At 47.9% G+C, this 22315-nt stretch overlaps 1 protein-coding gene across 4 annotated transcripts in view; it reads left to right on the top strand.

Annotated features, from left to right (window-relative positions):
• The first annotated feature begins 4681 nt into the window (after nt 1-4681).
• Nucleotides 4682-22315, top strand: part of TRAF5 (TNF receptor associated factor 5) — a 49158-nt gene continuing 31524 nt past the window's right edge. For 3 of the 4 annotated variants that reach the window (XM_003893134.3, XM_021927358.2, XM_021927344.2), the window contains exon 1: nt 4682-4936. Coding sequence is in view for 1 of the 4 variants with exons in the window: in XM_031655933.1 (XP_031511793.1) it covers nt 22150-22184 (35 nt within the window). In the remaining 3 variants the exon portion in view is untranslated. Of the gene's footprint in view, nt 4937-21574; nt 22185-22315 lie in introns of those variants that run through there. The other variant, XM_031655933.1, reaches the window with a different exon arrangement.

Below are 22315 nucleotides of genomic sequence, written 5' to 3'. Positions count from 1 at the left end.
GACCTTATGATCTACCTGCCTCGACCTCCCAAAGTGCTGGAATTACAGGCGTGAGCCACGGCGCCTGGCCTTATTCATATTAATTTTCAAAAAAATGCAAAGCTATGGAGACAAAGGAGATCTCTTGCCTGAGGCCAGGGCTGGGGGTGTGGACTGACTGCAAAGGGACACAGGGGGCGATGGATTTGTTCTAAAATTTCATTGTGGTTATGGCTGCACAACTGTATACATTTACTAAAATTCATCAATTGGGTGAATCTTATGTTATTAAAAGTACATCAGTAAAGTTGTTTAAACAAGGAAGAAGAAGTATGGAACTGGAAGGGCTGTACAAAAGTTGTATCACAATGAGAGGCCCTCATTTGTGCCAACAGAAAGTAGCATGAGATTTCAGAGGATAGAAGTGGCAAGGTCATGGAATACTGAGGAACGACTGAACTTTGTGTTTTTTCCCAGGATGGGCCCTTCCTGAGCTTATGCCTTTCTTTCTAATGCTTCTGTCCTGTTTTCTGTGAAATGGAAGATGTGACTAACCAGGGTTCCAAGATCATTGCTTGAAATCTCAGCATATAGAGTAAGCACTATTCTCAAAAATAAATACCAAATAAATGGTCTTCCTTGTTACCAACCTATTATAAAATGCAAGACCAAACTGTGCCAATCAAACCTATTATCTTACTTCATGATTCCTAAGGCTAAATAATAACTTTTAAATCTATATTGTAATGCCTTCTGGTGATTATGCAGAATTCATATGTTAAAATGGTTTCCTAGTAGTGACAGGAATTGCATGTGTGAATCTTATTAAAGAAACTGTCAAAGAGGACAGAATTCATACTTAGCCAGGTGTACAATGAAGACAGGAGGCCTAATTTAAAAACAATAAAAATCTCATTTCTCCAGCCAAGGCTGACCATCAGACAATCAAACCATGAACAGGAATAAGGAAGGGTGTGTTTATGTATCAAGCAGGGGATCCCCTGGAATAAATACATAATATAAGGCCATAGGAACAGTACAGGTCTGCTTTTTTAGAGTGGTGCTGACCCTATAACATAGTAGATAACAATAGAGTAAAGCAAGGTAGAACAAAAGAAACATGGTTTTTTTCTTAAGCTCCTGAGTTAAAGGTGCAGCTGCTGAATGCACATACACAGGCTCTTTTGCAAAGGGAGGCTTACAAAAAATTTACATTGGTCCCAAGAGAAGCTCCCTGCCCCATCCCAGTACTCCTTGCCTCTCTTCTTGTGGTGGTCAGCACACTGACAGGCAGAGCTGAGCTAAAGGTTATTTGATGGAAGCAAAGGAACCAGTCATTCATGTCTTGTCTCAATACAACACCTACTTAGTGAGCAAGCCGCGTGTTCTCTGTGCACAAGACCCTGAGATCTGCTTTTTGCCTGGAAGTGGTTTGCTGCTACAGTATATCACACTTTCCGTGTGTGGTTCTATTACAGACAAAGACTTTCCATTGTAACTTGCAATTGAGTCAAAGGTGCAATCTATGACCCAAGGAGAGGATTTTCCCTCCTTATCTGATCTCACTGATCCCTAGGTGATGGGAAGTACGAACTTTCGCCCCGCTAACTCACTCACTACATTGATCAGTCTTGTCACAGAGGAGCAGCCTGAGGAAGATAATGCATTCATCTACTATTCCAGTAGGCGGCGTCCTCGCCTCTCCATCAGCACCATCTTTACATTGGCAGCCAGGGTTGCAGTCTCTCATTCTAATTTATACAGCAAATTAAACAGCTGAAATCCATGTCTTCGGTCATCTAGAGCAATATTACAGTGTCTAGAAGCAACAGATAAAAGGGTTAGCCCTTTCTTTCTGCATAAAACTGTAGTGTAGAGTTCAGCCCTGGTCTTATTTTGTAACTGAATTTAGTCTGAAGGTTGGATTTTGTTCAATGTTAGATATCATGTTGAACTTAATGCTGAATATTTTCAAAACACTAAAAGTACTACAATTTGTCTTTAAGTTGTTTTGTTTGAATTCACACCAATCATTTATTTGAGGGGTAGGGTGTAGTGGCTAGGAGTACCAGAACCAGACTTCCCAGAATTCAAATTCTGCCTCTCTCAAACTAATAATTTTGTGATTCTGGGCAAATTGCTCAATAGATAAGATTTTCCATCTATAAAATGGAGTTGATTATTAAATGAGTTAACATGAAAAAGTACCGAGCACAGAAACTGGTATATAAAACTTAATAGGCCGGGCGCAGAGGCTCATGCCTATAATCCTAGTAGTTTGGTAGGCCGAGGTGGGTGGATCACTTGGGATCAGGAATCTGGGATCAGCCTGGCCAACATGGCAAAACTCCATCTCTACTAAGAATACAAAAATTAGCTGGGGTGTGGTGGCGCACGCCTATAGTCCCAGCTACTTGGGAGGCTGAGGCAGGAGAATCGTGTAAACCCAGGAGGTAGAGGTTGCAGTGAGCCAAGATCGTGCCACTGCACTCCAGCCTGGGTGACAGAGCGAGATTCCATCTCAAAAAAAAAAAAGAAAAAAAAAGAAAAAACCCAAAAACTTTAATAAACGTTAGTTATCACTTGAAGGTATTTAATTTTTTTATATGTGCATTTACGTACTTACAGGATTCAAATGCCACTTTATGATCAACAAGGAAATTGGGACTATGTTATTGACTTCTGACTAATATCCATCTAAAATTCCTTTACCTTTCTACTTAGACTCAGCCCTCGAGTTATGCGGCCCCCATTTCCCACCACAATAAAGATGCACCTCTCTATCCCAGCTTTTATTCCATCATATTTAAGGCTTGGATGTAATTTTTGGAACAGTTGACTGCTTTATTCAGTTGGTGGGGAGAGGAGTAGGAGAGAGAAGCAAATCACAGTCAATGACAGGACTAGCGATTCTGAGCATACCTGCATGTATGCATACTAGACACTGATGTTCCAGCCAGTGAAAGGAGATATAACTTCTAAAACCATTATCAACTTTATTATGCTTGGAAGTAATGAGAAGAGAGGCAAGAAGCAGGCAATTGTAAGAGAAAGTGGGTGGGACGTAGTGGCTCACACCTTTAATCCCAGTACTTTGGGAGGTCGAGGTGGAAGGATTGCTTAAACCCGGGAGTTTGAGACCAGCCTGGGCAACATAGTAAGTCTCCATCTCTTAAAAAAAAAAAAAAAAGTAGCTGGGCGAGCTGGGCATAGTGGTGTGTGCCTGTAGTCCCAGCTACTCTGGAGGCTGAAGCGGCAGAATTACTTGAGCCCAGGAGATCCAGCCTGCAGTGAGCTGTGATCATGCCACTGCACTCAGCCTGGGTGACAGAGTGAGAACCTCTCTCAAAAAATACACACACACACACACAGAGTGGGAAACTATAGTGTATGGCAGAACAGAGAGGAGAACTTGGGTTCACTAAGCACCTACTCTGTGTCAGGTGTACAGGAATGCTGTCTCATTTAATTCTCATGAGAAGATTATGAGACAGATCTAGAGTACCGAAGCAACACCCACCAGTGCATCTCCCCCACGGAGATGAGTTAATCTAACTCACCAACCAAAAAAGGTTTGGATCTGGATTTCTGGCTCTTTTGAGAAATAAGAGATCAGGTAACAATAGGCTGGCACTGGGTGGTGGCTGCTCCACTAGATCCTCTACCTGCTGCTGGAGGCACCAGCGCCTCCCTCCTTTCTCCATGACCACCTCTGCCTCCCTCCTGTATGTTTCCTGCCCAGCTCCTGAGCACATCTGAGTTTTTGACTCCCAAGGTGTATATTATTCTCCCCTTTTATTGACGAGTACGGTAACTGAAACTCAGAACAGTCAAGTACTTTTCCCACGGTGGCCTAACTGAAAGTAAAGGATCTAGATAGAATTGGAATTTTGGTTCATTTCATTTATATAGAATGTATTGCCCTTGGAGAGAACATATTGTAAGAAAGAGCTCATATTTAAGAGTGCGCAGGCCGAGCGCAGTGGCTCAGGCCTGTTGGGAGGGCGAGGAGGGTGGATCACAAGGTCAAGAGATGAGACCAGCCTGGCCAACATGGTGAAACCCCGTCTCTACCAAAAATACAAAAATTAGCCGGGCGTGGTGGCGCATGCTTGTAATCCCAGCTACTCGGGAGGCTGAGGCAGGAGAATCGCTTGAACCTGGGAGGCCGAGGTTGCAGTGAGCCGAGATCACGCCACCGCACTCCAGCCTGGCATCAGAGCGAGACTCCGTCTCAAAAAATAAAATGAAATAAAAAATAAATAAAATAAATAAAAAGAGAGAGAGAGAGACTTGGATTCAAGTTTCAGTTGCAGAGCTTGCTGAGTGTGTCTCACCTTGGGTACGTCACTCCACGTTGCTGCTCTGGCCCTCAGAGAGCTCATCTGTAAAATGGGGATGACCAGGCCTACTTCACCAGCTTGTTTTGAGGACCACAGGAGATGCTTGGGAAGCCAACCCTTGACATAACGGGGAGCTCTACAACTCTCAGAGATTGGTGGTGTTAGGCCAACAGGCCAACAGCAAGAGGAGGGCTGGCAAATTTGTGCTACCCTGAAGGAAAGTCCGGGAAGGACTGATTTGAGCCAGCTCTCAAGGCCTTGAGCAAATAGGTCAACACAGAAAAGGACTGGCTGAGCCTTATCGTGCCTGACGGAAGAGCAAGACGTCCACAATTCGAACGCACGTGAGGGAAATCAGATGACTAGACTTGTAGATACTAACGGTTCTGAAGCGGGTAGGTTAGCTTTCCAACCGCCTGGGTGACGGTCTCAGCCTCCGCCCGACCCCTTCCTGCGCGTCCGCTCTTCCCCTGCGCCGGCCCGCGCCCCTCCGCCCGCGTCCGGGCCCCGCCCCAGGCCTCGCCCCCGCTTCGCCGCCGCCGCCGCCGGGCGCAGCCCTGGAGCAGCTGCGCGCCTGCAGACCGGCCCCGCGGAGGCCGCGCGCCGAGCCCCACGTGAGTCCGGCGGATCGCCGCCCAGGGCACCCTAGCGGCGGAAGGTCCGGGGTGGGGACACCGACGAGGGCTTTTCATCTCGTCCCAGTTACTTTGAAACCGAAAGCGCCTGCTGGCGTCCGGCCGGTCCCCGACCGGCAGGGAGGGCGCGAGGCGGCGGCTGGGCCGAGGGAGGCGGAGGGTCCCGGGCTCGCGGGAGACCGGCGGGGCAGGTGACCGCCGACTGCCCTGGGACAGCGGGTGCGGTGCGGAGCGGGTTTTCTTAGCCGGGGAGAGGTGTGGCGAGGGCGGAGACTGGGGGTCCCGAGCTGGGGAGCTGGTCCAGAGGGCGGCTGTGGACCGGAGGGGCCACTTTCTGTCGGGGTGCGCTGGTGGGGAGGACTTTCAGGCACGTCCCGCACACCCGCACTGCAGACCAGGCCCTGGCCCCCTTCCGAATCCGAAGGCACCCCCTCCACATTTGCAGTGCTTTCCAATCAAAGCAACTCCAGAATGAAACGTCAGGATTGCCAGGAATGGAAGCCTCCACTAGCTGTTCGTTTGCCGTCTTCCTTTAGAAAGCAGATACCCCCTCCCCCAGAAGGCCAGCTCTAATGAGCCTTGACGCAAACCAAAGTTCGGAGAGGTGGAAGGAGTTGCCCAGAGGCACCCAGAGAACTCGCAGATTCTGAGTTCTCCGTACCAGATTGTCTCCACTTTGTTCCTGTTCTGCAGGGTTTTCGTGGTTCTGAGAATGTTCGGGGCCAAGCTCTTGCCGCGGGTCCCACTGGGCCACTCTGGCCGGCCGACTTTCTCTGCTCATTCTGCCTCCTTCTGCTAAGTTTCCATATTTGGGTATTTCAGATTTACTTTCATGAGAACTCAGTTATCTCGCTGTGGCACCAGGCGAGCGTTGAGGTTGGTGAAACCAGGCGAGGCTCCCTGCCAGGGTTGCCCCTGCAGCCCCTACCCTCCATAGCCCTGGGCTCTGACCCACCTCCTGTGAAGATAGGCATCTGGTAAACAGTTAATTCTGTAAATATTTATTGGGCAGGTGCTGTGTGAGAACTGGGCTGGGGCCAATGGAATATGATTATTTCCTCCAGAGATGCTTGCATTTTAAAAGGGCTCTGGAAGACCTGAGATGCAAAGAAATTAGTTGAACCATTTCTGGAAATAGAACAGTTCTGGGTGTGTGCGAGATAATTTTAGGCAGCAAAAGGCTGGGCTAGGACCTCACAAATCCCAGCACAGCTGCTCTGCCTTATGTACTCACAAAGCTGAAAACAGGGGTGTTAATGTAATTGGTGGTTTGGGTGGAAACACTTCCATCCCTAACTCTAATTTGAACTAGAAAGACAGAAATTGCTGCAGGAACGATGCACGTAAGATGGAAGTGGAAAACGCCTAGCTTCTGTAAAGGTTTTTGATTTTGTTACAGTTACTGTTTTTGTTGTAACTCTGTGGAATGGATCAACTCTCAGATCCTTGGGTCCTGGACAGAGGCAGGAGAAAGTATCTGAGCCAGCATCTGGAACAGGGGAAGTGATGGAGAAGGATACCCCTCCCACGGCCTCTGGGCTGAGGCCTGTTGTGATGGGCAGGGTAGGATGGTGGTGTTTCCCTCTGTCAGCAAGCATCACTCGCTGGACTTGGGTAGTAGGGCGATGGAAAGAATGTGAAAAAGAGCTGCCGTCTACTGAATGTCCTAATGATAGGGACTGGGATGTTTCAGAGGGGATGATTTGCACAGTCGGGGAGCTAGATGCCTCAGAGTCACTCTTGTTAGGCTAGCAATGGGAAAGGCACCTCAGTACTTAGACCAACCTTCTGTGATTAGCTCAGCTTTACTGGGGAGGACCTTGAAGGAAAAATAATTATTTGTTTGTAAAGCTCATTCCTTTGCAGAGCATTTTCTCTTTGCCCTTGTCGTTTTGTTCTCATTTTGTCCTCCATGACGCCCTCGTGAGTTAGAGCAGGCTTATTCTCTACATCTCTCAGATTGTGAGGGTGAAGCACTGAGGGGGTAAATAGCTCCCTGAGCTCCACTGCTGGACCAGGCCCAGAGCATTGAGGTGTCTGGTTCCCCTGCTCCAGGCCCCTCACCCTGGCTTCTCAGAGAGCCATATCTGCCCACCTCCTCCTCTGTCTGAGGGGTCAGCAAGGGGACCCAGATTCTGATAATGCCTCTGTGGTCTGTCCCCAGCAACATGGAGCAAGTTCTGCTGGAGGCTCTGGCCTAACCACCACAGGAATAGGCATCCACTCTGTTAGCTCTGCCCAGCCAGGCAAACTCGGGGCAAGACGCGTGTCTGTTTTCATGTGTGTCTTGGAACCTGGCATAGAGTAGGCCTAAACAGATGTTTGCTGAATCGAATTGAATTCATTCAGGGTGTGTCTCCCTTGGGGTCTGAGCTTCCAGGGACAAGTGCTGGGTAGGCTTGGGAGAGAGAGGTTGAGCTCGCAGCAGGACTTGCTTAAATCCAGAAATTAGAATAACACTGTACAGCTTACAAGAAGCCCATCTCATCTGATTAATTTCTCACTACCTCCTCAAGAGAAGGGAGAGGCACATGCTATTCCTTCCACTTTACCTGGTTGCAAGCTGAGGCTCAGAAGTGATTTAAAAGACCTCACAGCATATAGGGTTGGGGCAGGACCCAACTCTTAAGTCTTCTTTCTCCAATTCCTGTGCTTTTCCCATAGTTTCTTAACTAAAGGAAGCCAGAATTCTGGGCAGGAGGAGGACGAGAGAACCAGCGAGACAGTCATCAAAAGCTGCCTGACCTTGTCACTGATCGGGGTTAGTGTCTGACTCAGTCTCTGAAGAGCTTTTATCTGCCCAGGTTGTGGCTTTTTCTGGGGTTCTGGATAGGAGTTCTAGCTCCAGTAGAGGTGTAGCAGGTGAGTGTCTGTGTGTGTTGGGGCAGAGGTGAACACGCTGCAGGAGAGAGGCAGTCCTCAGAGCTGGCAGGCCCCTGCTGCTGCTGCTGCTGCCACTGCTGCCACCACCACCCAGGAGTGGGCCAGCATGAATTTGTTGCCTTGCCCAGATGAAAGCTTTATTTGAAGGATCACACAGCAGCCTTGACCCACATGGCCTCCAGCAAGTCCTATCTTGTGAGAAAGTGGCATGGAGGACCAGGCAGGAGATAAAAGTGAAAGTACTCATTAGTCCTGACAGAGGAACTCAGTCTGTTTCCAGTGAGAGTGGTGAGCACGTTTTGCATATTTGTACCTGGAGGCATGTAGTGATGCATGCTTGGATTGTGCTGTAGCAAAAGCAGTATATATGCAAATGGTCTGTACACTGTGCAGTATCCATGTGACATGCAGGTCTTAGAGACCCAGTATTAAGTGACAAAGCCTAGTGAGTGCCCTCCCAGGATATCTGTGTGGAGCGAGGGCTGCCATCTCACTTACTTTCAGCAGAGCCCCATGTCTGATTTCTTGACACCACAGGCTCCATCAGCTTCCCTCCTTAGCAATTCAGAACATTCCTGAATTTTTTCCCATGGCGGTTTTTTTTTTTTTTTTTTTTTTCCCTCTCAAGGAGAAAGTGCTCTCCTTCAGATCAAGGCGAAAGCACGTTCTCCATCTACACTCCCAAGTCAGCTCTCTCCTCCTCCCTCTGAGGCGGGTTCCCTCCCTCCCTCCCACAGACTTCTTCCCTCCCCTACAAGCTGAGTTTTCTGTTAATAAGAAGACTCCATGTTTCCCCAGTCCCTCTTCTCTTTCTTTCACTGACAAGCTTCTGGAAAGAGTGGCCAGCTCTTGCACTCACTCCTCACTTGGCACCGTGCACCTGCTGTGCTGCTCTGATTGCTCTGTGTAGGTTTCCAGGACCTGGTACTCCTCAGTCGCCAACCCGTACCAGCCCACGCTGCAGCTATTACTTACCTCCTTGGAGATTGCTACACTGCCCCCACCAGCATTCCCTTCCTTGACGTCCAGCTTCTTATCCTCCTCTGTCCTGCAAATGGAGGTATGGAGCCAAGCCTGGGTCCTCAGGCTGGATTTCAATTCTCTGTGCTTCTTTCCTTGAGCCCTTGGCCATTCCCAAGACTTAAACCAACACTCTTAGGGAAAGGCTGATCAAATTTCCATCCCTCACCCAGTTCTCTTCTTCACCATTATGATTTGCAATATTCAGAATCTTCCCCATGCTGTTTCAGGAGCACCTTAGACATTCATCCCAGGCCGCCTCTTTCTCTGTGTTCTCTCTAACTGTTGCAGAAATTGCTGCTGTTCCTCAGTCACCTTTATCCTGTCCCTCTCAGCCAGTCCTGATCTATCTATTCCCAGTTCAGGGCCACAGGGACTCTTTCCTGGGCAACCTTAATTAAGCATTGACTCGTTTTTCTGCCCCAGGTCCATCTGTATTCAATTTTCCTTTTCACACTACTGCAGAGGGGCCTCCCTAATACATAGCCTGGTCAAGACCTGCTACTTTCAATGATGGTGTAGTAGAAACAGTGTGGACTTCAGAATCTGGTAGGCCTGGGTTCAAATCTGGGTTTATGATTTGCTGGTTGTAGTTATATAATCTGAGCAAGTTGCCCAACTTCTATAGTGTCTGTATTCCCACGGGTAAATAGAAATAGTAATGTGTGCCACTTGGGGTTACTGGAAAGATTAAAGGAGTCAATATATACACAGAACGTGGAGTCTGGCAGATATTCAGTAAAACTAGTTTTCTCCTTCCATGTGGTTAATAGCTGTAGAGCATTGTGGGGTTTCTGGGGAGCTGGAAAATGCATGCCTAGCCTAAAGGCATCAAATTTAAATTAAAAACCAACAGAAGAATTGCTGTGTGTCAGAGTAGACCATCTTTTTTTTTTTTTTTTTTTTTTTGAGATGGAGTTTCACTCTCGTCACCCAGACTGCAGTGCAGTGGCACAATCTCAGTTCACTGCAACCTCTGCCTCCGGGATTCAAGCTATTCTCCTGCCTCAGCCTCCCAAGTAGCTGGGATTACAGGCGCCTGCCACCACAGCTGGCTAATTTTTTGCATTTTTAGTAGAGACGGGGTTTCGCCATGTTGGGCAGGCTGGTCTCAAACTCCTGACCTCAGGTGATCCGCCTGCCTTGGCCTCCCAAAGTGCTGGGATTACAGGTGTGAGCCACTGTGCCTGGGCGAGTAGACCATCATTTAAACTAGCCTATTGCTGCCACTTTGCCATCTCTAAACCAGGTAGACCTCAGGGGCCAGGGTAGGGAAGCTGGGATGGGACAGGGTATGGTGGGGATAAGCTGGGATGAGTCTTTGGCAGGCAGAGGGGGCAGGCAGCCTCAGAGGCTGGGGCCCTATGGTCCAGGTTTCAAGGGCAGGAGTCCAGTTTTCAGTACTTGTGGGCAGAGCAGGCGGCAGCTTTGGAGGAAGAATAGTGCTTGGCAGAGAGCCAACACAGGAAAAAAATAAAACAGATTTGGGAAACAAAAATACAAGCTCTGACTTGATCGCCAGGAGCAGACCAGTTACTTTAGCAGGATCCAATGTGAAGGCACAGCAGGATGAGGTTGACTTGATGCAAAGCCACCACCCAGAGCCCTTTCTGTTCTCCTGTACTAAGGCGGATGGCTTAGAACAGCCAGGCTGTGTTCTAATGCTTCTGTTAGGGAGACCCTTGACCCTGGAGGATGGAGGGAGGTGGATGGGTTTAAGATAAGCAGCAGCCATGAAGGTCGCTCTTCTGTCTTCATGATTTTAGGATTTCTGAGGTAGAGGCTGGGTTGATACCTATGATGCAACCTAGGAAAACTTACCATGCCTCCCTGGGTTAAAGGCAGAATAATTTAATATAAAGCAAAGGCTTATATGCTAAGCAGATGCAGAATGAAAGAAGTGATTAAAACATTGGGTGGAGTTATTCCAGGAATAACTCACTAGGGAGTGAGAGGGGTAGATAGGAGAAATGGAGGGGGGGGGGAGGGGAATATTGGACTTAAGCAAAGATGTTTTAAAAAGATGAAGAACATTTTAGTCACCCTTAATGAATGGGAAGTAGATTATTTGGGAGCAGACTGATTTCTTTATGTTAAGATGTTTTATTTCAAAAACCAGTACTTTGGGATGTTGCCTCAAATTCTCTGTATCATTCCCACAGACCTCCTTTAGAGATATTTATTGCCATGTATTAGCTGTGGACAGCCAAAGGCTAAGTTCTTTCCCCACTTCCTTGATACTAACAGTTCCCATAGGGCCTCTGTATGACTAGGTGGTTCACTTTCACTTCACTTACACTGGATCTTCCTAACAAGTGGACCTCTCTAGCCCTTATCTCTTCTACCTCATAACAGCAGTGCTAGATTTTCTCATCATCATTTCTGTTCAAGCCTTGTTAAATAGCTCTAGGCCTTTCTTTTTTGTTGTTATTTTGTTTTGTTTTGAGATGGAGTCTTGCTCTGTTGCCCAGCTGGAGTGCAGTGGTGCCAACTTGGCTCACTGCAACTTCTGCCTCCCAGGTTCAAGTGATTCTCCTGCCTCAGCTTCTGGAGTAGCTAGGATTACAGGCACCTGCCACCACACCTGGCTAAGTTTTGTATTTTTAGTAGAAATGGGGTTTCACCATGCTGGCCAGGCTGGCCTTGAACTCCTGACCTCAGGCGATCCACCCCCATCGGCCTCCCAAAGTGCTGGGATTACAGGCGTGAGCCACTGTGCCTGGCCTTGTTTTGTTTTTTTGAGATAGGTCCTTGCTCTGTCACTCAGGCTGGAGTGCAGTGGTGCAATTTCAGGTCACTGCAACCTCTGCCTCCCGGGTTCAAGCAAGTCTCTCACCTCAGCCCTCCGAGTAGCTGAAATTACAGGTGCCCACCACCAGGCCCGGCTAATTTTTGTATTTTTAGTAGAGGTGGGGTTTCACCATGTTAGCCAGGCTGGTCTCAACACCTGGTCTCAAGTGATCTGCCCACCTCGGCCTCCCAAAGTGCTGGAATTACAGGTATAAGCCACCGTACCTGGCCTAAAGACTTGTAGGCCTTTCTACACCTGACTTGCCTATGCCTACCTTTTCTTACATCATTTCTCCTGCCTAGAATGCCTCCTGTTCAAATCCATTAATCCATACCCCGCCACTCTTTTCAAAACAAATTCAAAATTCATCTCGTTAGGCTTCTGTGTTGGGGGTCCCCAAGACCATCCCCAGGTTCAGTGATTTGCTAGGAGGACTTATAGGATTCAGCGTCCAGCAGATGGTCATACTCACAGCTATGATTTGTATGCAAAAGGATACAAAGCAAAATGAGCAAAGGGAAAAGGCTTATGGGGCAAAGTCCAGGGGAGACCAGGTGCAAAATTCCAAGAGTCTTGGAAAAGACTCTGCAAAGGACTGCCGAGGGGGAATCTCACAGGATGTGCTGAACTTCTCCAGCAGTGCATTGTGACAGCAGGTGTGAAGCACCGTCTATCAGGGAAGCCCATTAGAGACTCAGTGCCCAAGGTTTTTACTGAGGGCTGGTCATGTAGATACTTCATCTAGCACATGTCAAAATTCCAGACTCCAGAAGAAAAACAGGTGTTCCGCATAAAACACATTGGCCAGGCACGGTGGCTCACGCCTGTAATCCCAGCACTTTGGGAGACCAAGGGGGGCGGATCACGAGGTCAGGAGATCAAGACCATCCTGGCTAACATGGTGAAACCCTGTCTTTACTAAAAAACACAAAAAAATAGGGGGCTTGGTGGCACGCACCTGTAGTCCCAGCTACTTGGGAGGCTGAGGCGGGAGAATCACTTGAACTCAGGAGGCGGAGGTTGCAGTGAGCCGAGATCGCACCATTGCACTCCAGCCTGGGCGACAGAGCGAGACTCCATCTCAAAACAATACACATTGTTTACCTAGACAGTTTAAGCACAGTGAGCCACTCTTAGTAGTTCAGGTGGTGGGAACCTTACTGAAATCCATGTTCCAGACACCAGCCAGGGGCCATCCTTACGAGCAGAACTTTCTAAAGATAGCAGTGTCAGGCTTGCTGTGTTAACTTGTTTCTGCACAGCTTTTCTTCATAATCTCATCTGTTCTGTCCTCTCAGTGCCTAACTATAGTTATGTTGTAGAGAAAATTGCCCTATACAAAGAACCAGAAGACCTGGGTTTCAGCCCAGCATGGCCTCCTACTGCTGTGTGGCCCTTTGAACCCCTCCATTTTCCTCATTGGAAAAAGAGGAATTATAATTCTTGCTTGTAGGTCTCAATGGTGACTAAAGACCAAAGAAAATGATGTATTTGGTCATTCCATCCATCCCTCATGATTGAGTACCTCCTTTATCTAAGGCAGTGAGTGAGCTGTGGAGAGTAAGATGTGAGTGTGACATGGTGGCTTTGACAGCAGACAAGCCTGAATCCCTACCCAGCAGTTACCAGCTGTGGTACCTCGAACACATTGTGTCACCCCCTGGCTTTGGGTTCCCGATCTGTAAAATATGAAAATGGATAATACAATGAGTATCTACAAATGTGGGCTGCTGTGTGGATTAAGTGGAACAGCCTATGCACAGCTCCTGTGGTATCTAGAACATTGTGGCACCCCAAGTGGCAACTGTTAATTGACTCAGATATTTGAGTGCTTGCTCTGTGTCTGCACCTTGAAAAATATAAGACACAATTCCAGCACTGCTTTCTCCATGCTGGGGAAGACTATTGTTGAACAGATAATTAATTACATAAACAATTCTTTACATTCCTGGCAAGTGTTGTTAAGGAGAAGTATAGGTGGTTAAAGGGCATGTCGTAAGTCGGGGGGACCCTAACTTGACGGAGGAGGCACACAGAGGCATAGCTGCATATGTGAGGCTTCATCTGGGCTTGAATGTGTTTAGCTCAGCAAGAGGAGGGGAGAGAGGGAAAGATGTTTCCGGCAGAGACAACAGCTTCAGGAAAGGGAGACCCAGCCTTAGGGCGAAGGCTGTAAGTGGGGAAGGTTCTCTGTTCATATGAGGAGTGGCAAAAAGACCAGGAATCCAGGAGAGGTGGAGGACAGGTGGGGAGATTGGCCTAATTCAGAGGTCACCTCTGCCGCCACCCTGGCAGGGAAGGGGCAGAGCAGGGGCCCCATGCAGGGAGATTTGCAGGTGTGGTGGCAGGAAGTAGAGGTGGTCTGGTCTGATGATCTCTGTTTTTTTTTTTTGTTTTTTGTTTTTTTTTTTTTTGCTGTGCAGTAGGAAGTAGAGTTTCCTGGTGAGACTGGAGGGAGTGGTCAAGGTTTGTGGAGGAGAGAAAGGTTTAAAAACAACATTGAACAGAGTGAGCTGAGAGGGAAAAGCTGGCTTTGTGCTGTTACTGTGTTGGCATGATGAAGTCTCTGGAAAAGGAGTCTGGCAAATGGGATTTTAGATCTCTAGCACCTTGTACAATGCCTGGCACCTAATTGAGGGCCCCATAAATGTTGGTTGCATTGAATTGTTGGCTGGCCTATCTATATATATTTTTCTCAGCATTTCCCCCTTTCCCAGGTGCCTGCTACCCTTGGGCTAAAGCTTCCCGCTTAGCACCTCACCCAGAGGCTAGCTCACATTAGTGTGTCAGAGGGGAGCCCTGCTCAGGCTTTACTCTTGTGGTCCTATGTGGCTACACTGTCCCCCCACCCCTTACAGTGACTCCCCAACTCCCACCCCAGGTCAGCCATCGTGAGCCAGCCTTGCTCTCTCCAGCTGGGACTGGTAGAATTTCAGCACTTACAAACAGGTGAAATGAAAAGGTTTAGGCAGTGAGAAGCATGCTTAGCAGGAGAGAGGCTGCCCTGCTTTCTGGGGAATAGCTGTTACAGTCGTTCTGTTAAGTATTTACTAAGCACCTATCATGTGCACTGTTTTTTTTTTTTTGTTGTTGTTTGTTTTGTTTTGTTTTGTTTTGAGACGGAGTCTTGCTCTGTCATCCAGGCTGGAGTGCAGTGGCGTGATCTTGGCTCACTGTAACCTCCACCTCCCTGGTTCAAGTGATTCTTATGCCTCAGCCTCCTGAGTAGCTGAGATTACAGGCATACGCCACCATGCCCGGCTAATTTTTGTATTTTTGGTAGAGACGGGTTTCACCGTGTTGGCCAGGCTGGTCTCAAACTCCAGACCTCCAGACTTCAACTGATCTGTTTGCCTTGACCTTCCAAAGTGCTGGGATTACATGCTTGAGCCACTGCACCCGGCCATGTGCACTGTTTTATGTGTTGGGACCTCAGTACCCAAAGAAACAATCCCTGGTGTGATGGAGCTTATATTCTATTCTGATAGGGGAAGACAGTAAAGACGTGAACAAGTAATATGTTAGGCAGTAATAAGTGCATTGGAGGAAAATGCAGTAGAAGATGGGTCTGCCAGGGATGTTGCGTTTTCCATGTAGGGTGGTCAGCAAAGGCCTCCCTTGTGAGATAACATTTGAGCAGATTCCTAAAGTGGAGGAAGAAGCTCTTCAGATACCAGGGTGAAGAGTATTCCAGGTAGGGGAAAAGCAAGCAGAAGCGTCTCCTGCTGTTCAAGAAGAAGCAAGGCCAGTGTTGCCAGAGTGAGTAGATAAGGGGGAAGTCACTAGGAAGTGAGGACACAGAATGGAGGGGCAGAGAAACGGAGGGCCCTGACCTCCAAGGTCACTGGCTTCTACCCAGAGTGCGATGGGGCCATTGGAGCAGAGGAGCAGCAGAGACAGCTTCTGTTTTTAAAAGCATCACTCTGGCTGCTGGGTTGTGAATGGGCTGTAAAGGAGCAAGGCAGAGCAAGAGACCAGCTAGGAGACTGATGCAGTAACCACTGGGGAGATGATGGCAGCTTAGGCCAGAGTGGTTATGCTGACAGTGGTGAGGAGGAGGGTGGGGGGATATGTTGGGAAGGAAGATCCCATGGGATTTGGTGTTGTGAGATAGAGAGTAAGAGAGGACCCAAGGATCACTCCAAATTTTTTGGTCCAAGCGACGCTGTGATTGGTGGTACCATTTCACTGAGATGGAGGAAGGCTATAGGGGGAGCAGGTTGCATGGGGATTGGATGTGTTAAGTTTGTGATGCCTATTCAATGTGGAGGCATAGACTAAACAGTGGAGTGTGTCTGGGGCTCAGGGGAGAGGTCCAGATTACAGATAGAAATCAGGGCATTGTCGGCCATAGCTGGTAAGGCCAGGAGGTGGGACGTGCTCACCCAGAGAATGAGTGCAGATAGAAGAGAGCAGGTCCAGCACCAGCCTGAAGCTCCAAGAGATAAGAGAAGGTGACCTGGAAGCTGCCACGGTGATCTGACTGGTGCTCCTCATGCTGCCATGAGCTGTAGAATCTAGCCTGGGAATTTGCTAGAAAATGAGATTCTAGTTGCTACTGAGAGATCATGATACTGAAGTGTATTAATCAGTATCATATTATAACAAATGGACCCCCTTCCTCTGGGGTAAGATGTCCAAGCCAGCATTTTCATCGTGTTCTAGAACAGATTCTTAGCAGAGCATCTGGGGCCCTGACTGCTCAGAGAGCTGCTGCTATAGTTTTGTGCATATGCATATGCATGATCCCTACCTTGACTGAAAAATTATTGGGGACAGGAGCTACCTGGTAACCCACTCTCCTCCACTCCCATAATACAATAAGGTGCAGCCTTTGCATGTGACTGGCACTGAATAAAGCTGGCTAGGAGGGCAGGGTGGACATGCATGGTGATTAAGTGCTTATTTACGTGCCAGGAATTGTGTGATAATAATTTACGTGGATTAACTCATTTAATCTTAACTCCAAGCCTTTGTAGCAGGTACCATTATTGTCTTTTTTTTTTTTTGAGACAGACTCTTACTTTGTCACCCAGGCTGGAGTGCAGTGGTGCAATCTTGGTTCACTGCAACCTCCATCTCCTGGGTTCAAGTGATTCTCCTGCCTCAGCCTCCCAAGTAGCTGGGATTACAGGTGTGCCCCACCATGCTCAGGTAATTTTTAGTAGAGACAGGGTTTCGCCATGTTGCCCAGGCTGGTCTCGAACTCCTGAGCTCAGACAATCCACCTGCCTCGGCCTCCCATATTGTCCCATTTTCTAGATGAGGAAGGGGTAACACAGGTAAGCGAATGGCAGAAGGGGTTGAACCCCAGCAGTCTGGCCCCAGAGCTGGTCTCTAACCAATAAGTGGTACTTCCTGCCATCAAGCCCTCCTGTTTGGTGTTGGCTGCAATGTGGTGCATTTTCTCCCAGCTGTGACACAGAGTGAGGAACACTGGCTTTGGAGTTGGAAAGTCTGTGTTCAAATCCGTGTGCCCACGCACTAGCTGTGTGATTTGGGGAAAGTTGTTTAAGAACTTGAGGCCTCGGACTCTTCATTGGGAATATGATGAGGATAGCAGTATTGCCACAGGGTTAGTGTGGAACTGTGTATGATATTGTATGTGAAAGTGCAGGCTGGAAATTCCTAGTACATGTCAGGTTTTATTATTATCATTATTGTTATCATCATTATCTTGAGAAACCAAACTGTGGATCTCCTAGGACTAACCAGAAGAGCTGCCAGAGGCCTGGGGATCATAGCAAACCCAACAGGCCCTGCTTCCACCAAAGCAGGTATTCTGTGTACTCTTTTATTTATTGATGTTTCTGCATGAAATTCGGTTTGGTAAGTTCCGCTGTGAAACAAGGCAACACTTGGGTAGCTGTTCCCTTAAGTCCTTCCAGAGCTGACAGGCTCAGTTGTGGGGTGGGGGGTGGAGAGGGTGGGAGAATCCACTCCCCCAAGCTATCTACTTCTCTTGGATCTCCTCTCTGGGCTCCCTACCCGCTCTCCCTCTTCTGTTGCCCTGATCAGGCCCATGAGTCCCAACAGCCTGAAGGCTGCATTTTTCAAGTCACACTCTAGGATGCCTGCCTGTATGTGGGCTGGGCACCTAGGGTGTGCCTGGGGTGTATCTGGGGTAGCCCACCCCAGGAAGGGTCTCTCATCTGCTTCCGCCATGGACTGGACCACAGCTGGCCTTGCCGCCAGGCGGGAGGGGATTGCCCTGTGTGCCTCTCACAACACGTACCCCAGCCACAGCCCTCACAGCTCTGGGCAGTAGGCAGTTGGCAGTATGTCACACGTCTGTGGTCAGCTTTGGAAATGTAAACTTACACAAAGGCAGCTGTGGATGAGCATTTGTGGGAAGGTGGGGCACCGCTAGAATGATGTTGACCTTTGGTAGCTAAAAGTCACCAAAAGGTCATGCCACGGTTTCTAAATACTCATTGGTACTTCTGTTCTGTAGCCCGTCTAGGGTGGTCTCAGGTTTCTCCCCTTTCTTCAGAGTACCCTTAGGCCCTGGAGGGTGGGGCTGGGTAAAGCCTGGGTTCAGTCCTCATTTGAAAATGTTTCTGAATTCCAAGCTAAATCTAAACCGTTGTCTGTTGGCTGTGCATCGAGGGGTCACTGCAGCCTCATTCACTTTACGAGTGTTTGTGCTCTTCGTACTTGTCTTTGTTTTTGTTTTTTGAGACGGAGTCTTGCTCTGTTGCCCAGGCTGAAGTGCAGTGGCGCAGTCTTGGCTCACTGCAACTCCCGCCTCCCAGGTTCAACTGATTCTCCTGCCTCAGCCTCCTGAGCAGCTGGGATTACAGGTGCGTGCCACCACGCCCAGCTTTTTGTATTTTTAGTAGAGATGGGGTTTCGTCATGGTGGCCAGGCCGCTCTCGAACTCCTGACCTCAGGTGATCCACCCACCTCAGCCTCCCAAAATGCGGGGATTATAGGCGTGAGCTGTTGGGAAAAAGCTGAGTGTTGGGAGGGAAACTGAGGCAGGACTTGCATAATGTCCTTGGGAATATGTCTAGACTTGCTGGCTCCTTGCTTCTAGCCCTCCTAGGCTCCTATTCCCATTATCTCAAGTAGCAGAACATGTTCCATATAAATGCTAAACCATCACAGCTGTAAATCATGTGCTTAATGCAACGTGTCCTTTTGACCTCCACATTCTCACCGCCTGTTTCTCTGTTGGATTACCAATAAATAGCGTAGGCTCCCAGAGCTCGGGGACGTCCCAGCCTCCATGATTGCGATGGCTTCTTGGTGTCCCACCTTTATCTCTCAAACGGTCTTTTTCTCAATCCTTTGACTCTGCCGGCCTTTGTCACCCCCATGAGCTGGTATTGGGTCTGATCACCCCAACAGTGAGCCACCGCTCCTGGCCTCTTTGTACCTTCTTTGTAAGCAAGGAGGATGGTCAGGAAGGGGGAAGGGGGAGAGAAGTGTGAGTCTGAGATGACAGCCCCATAGCTCCATGCAGTGGGCACACCCACCCCCATTTGGGAATGCAGTTGAGCTGGCAGTAGGCAGCCTTTCCAATGAAGAGAAGCCTTTCCAACGAGGAGAAGTTCTTGAGCTGAGTCAAGAACAAAGGGCAGAAGGCTGACCTAGCCTTGGGGAACCCTGTAGGAGTGGAATGCTGGCAAGGAGCCACTGAGAGGTGTGGTTCAGAGCTGGGAGGAGAAGCAACAAATACAGAACCCTAGGGCCAAGGGATCAGGGAGTTTCAAGAAGGAAGTTCCAAATGTCACATAAAGAGCAGGAGGGCAGTGATTTAGGAGAGACTAGTCAACAAATGTGATGATGTGATTACCGTTTAGATCATCAAACTAACATAATATGCTTTCCCAGACTACATATGGCCTCATATACCACATCCCCGGATGATTCGGGCCTGCCGACTTATTCCAGGTAGAGTACAGATGAGCTTGGGAGGGCCAGGAAGGCTTCAGAGAGGCGCTGATGGGATCTGATAAAGGATACAGGTCTGTGGGTGCCATCTGGGAGGTGTGTTTCCATCGGGCACTGCTCTAGAGCCGGAAATGGGAAGAAGAAGAGGCGTAGGGGGAGAAAGAGGTTGATGGGGCATTGCTGGGCTGAGGATGGAGAATGGGTCAGAGCTCCAGCAGATGGGGAATTTGGGCCCATGTGCTGCATTTTTGTTTCCTCATCAGTGTCTGCCTATGGTAGGTTCCCAGCAAAGAAATGATTTACAAAAAGTGACTGAATCAATAAATGTTTAGTGCGAGATAGTCCAGTGTAACCATGAATTCAAAATTGGGTGAAATGAGGAGGCAAATAGCATGTCAGGCAGTCAGGTTATCTCAGAGTGGGGGACGTTGATGGAGACACTCAGGGACAAGTGCTTATTAATAATAATAGCCCTTATGACACCTCTGTGTACTACCACTATAAGCTCTTCACGCATAGAGGGGCAGCAAACTTTCTGTAAAGAACCAGGTAGTAACTATGTGTTTGAGGCCTTGTGGGCCATGTGGTCTGTGGGGCAACTACTCAGCTCCTCTGTGGTAGCACATAAACAACCATAGACAATGTGTAAGTGAATGAACATGGCTGTGTTCTAATAAAACTTTATTTACAAAACATGTGATGGGCCAACCCCTGATGTATATGGTATTGACTTATTTAATCTTCAGAAGTTCTATGTGGTAGCTACTGTTATCGTTATCACCATTTTATTTTTTTATATTTTTCTTTTTTTTGAATTTTGATAAGTCCTACTTTTTTATTTTTATGGGTGTGTATTAGGTATATATGGGCTACATGAGATATTTTGATATGGGCATACAATGCATAATAATCCCATCAGGGTAAATGGGGTATCCATTATCTCAAGCATCTATCATTTCTTTGTGTTACAGTCATCCCAATTCTTTTAGTTATTTTTAAATGTACAATAAATTCTTGTTGACTACTATAGTTACCCTGTTATCAAATACTAGATTGTATTCTATATAGTTATTCTGACTATATTTTTGTACCCATTAATCATCCCTACTTCTTCTCCCCAACACTTCCCCAACCCCACAACTATTCTTCTCAGCCTCTAGTAACCATCCTTCTACTCTCTGTCTCCGTAAGTTCAATTATTTTAATTTTTAGCTCCCACAAACAAGAACATGTGAAGCTTGTCTTTCTGGCCTAGCTTATTTCACTTAACATAATGTTCTCTGATTCTATCTATGTTGTTCCAAGTGATGGGATCTTGTTCTTTTCTATGGCTGAATACTGTGTATATTTACCACATGTTTTGTATCCATTCATCTGTTGATAGATGCTTAGGTTGCTTCCAAATCTTGGTTCTTCAGTGCCGCAGTAAACATGAGAGTGCAGATGTCTCTTCAATATTCTGATTTCCTTTCTTTTGAATATATAACCAGCAGTGGGATTGCTGGATCATGTGTAGTTCTGTTTTTAGTTTTCTGAGGAACCTCCATACCATTCTTCACAGTGGCTGTACTAATCTACATTCCTACCAACAGTGTACGAGGGTTCCCTTTCCTCCATGTCCTGTCCAGCATTTCATTTTACAGATGAGGAAATGGAGAAGCATAGAGACCAAGTAATTTGCCTAAGGTCACATGGCTATGAAGGTGTATGGGCAGGGTTTGAATCCAGGCAGGTCTACTCCAGAGTCCATGGTGGTAATTGCCATGCCATGCTGACTCTCGGAACCTTGGAGGGGGAGGGAGGAACCCCAGCTCCTCATCCCCTGAGGGCCTCCACCACTACCTGGCAGTAGGAACTCACTAGGCCTCCATTTCCTCATTTTAAAAAATGGGGAATAATGATTATATTTTTTATGTATATATATATATATATATATCTCATATATTACCCTGTCTCCTATGCTGGAGTGCAGTGGCGCCATCATAGCTCACTGTAGCCTTGACCTCCTGGGCTCAAGCAATCCTCCCACCTCAGCCTCCTGAATGGCTGGGATTACAGGCTTTAGCCAACACACCTGGCTGAGGGGTTAAAATGAGCTAATGCATATAAATTAGCTGTCTCTGTGCTTGGACATAGCCTCAGTACTTGTACTCCTAACCCATATCTGACTCCAGCATTAGGCTCCATTCACTTCTTTTAATACCCTTCCTTTGCCCTCCGCCTCAATAGGAACTCTCCTAGATTGTCTTCATGGCCCTTTCCCACTGTGGCCTCACACTAACTCTGAATTTCCACATTGATTATTGAGTCATCTGGGTTATTGGGTACTCTGGCCTGGGGACTAAGGAGGATAGCCCTGCCCTTGAGGAGCTCGAGGAGCTGTCCCTAGGTAGCAGTGGGGACTGTTACAGAGCTGGAGCCAAGGATGGGGGCTGAGCGCACCAGAGTTGAACAAGGCTTCCTAGTGGAGAAAGCTGCTGTGTGGGAAGATCAGTAGAGCTTTCTTTGTTATTTTTTCCTCTTGGTCTAGTTTCTGAGAGCAAATCTAAAGGTCTCCTGGATACCTTAAAAGTACCACCTGGAGTCAGGTCGACTCTACATGGTTCTGAGAAGAGTTCCACTAAAGGCATCTCTGTAAGTGTGACTGACTTGAGGCAGCAGCAGCTTCGGCCATGTCAGCGTGGGTGTGCAGCCTGGAGGGTTGGGGGAACAGGGATGCCCTTCAGCCTTTGCGCTCCCATCTACTCACCAACAGTGCTTGCTGT

Source organism: Papio anubis, chromosome 1, assembly GCF_008728515.1.
Source record: "Papio anubis isolate 15944 chromosome 1, Panubis1.0, whole genome shotgun sequence".
In the NCBI taxonomy this organism is placed as follows: Eukaryota; Metazoa; Chordata; class Mammalia; order Primates; family Cercopithecidae; genus Papio; species Papio anubis.
This window is presented reverse-complemented; position numbering and strand designations above follow the sequence as displayed.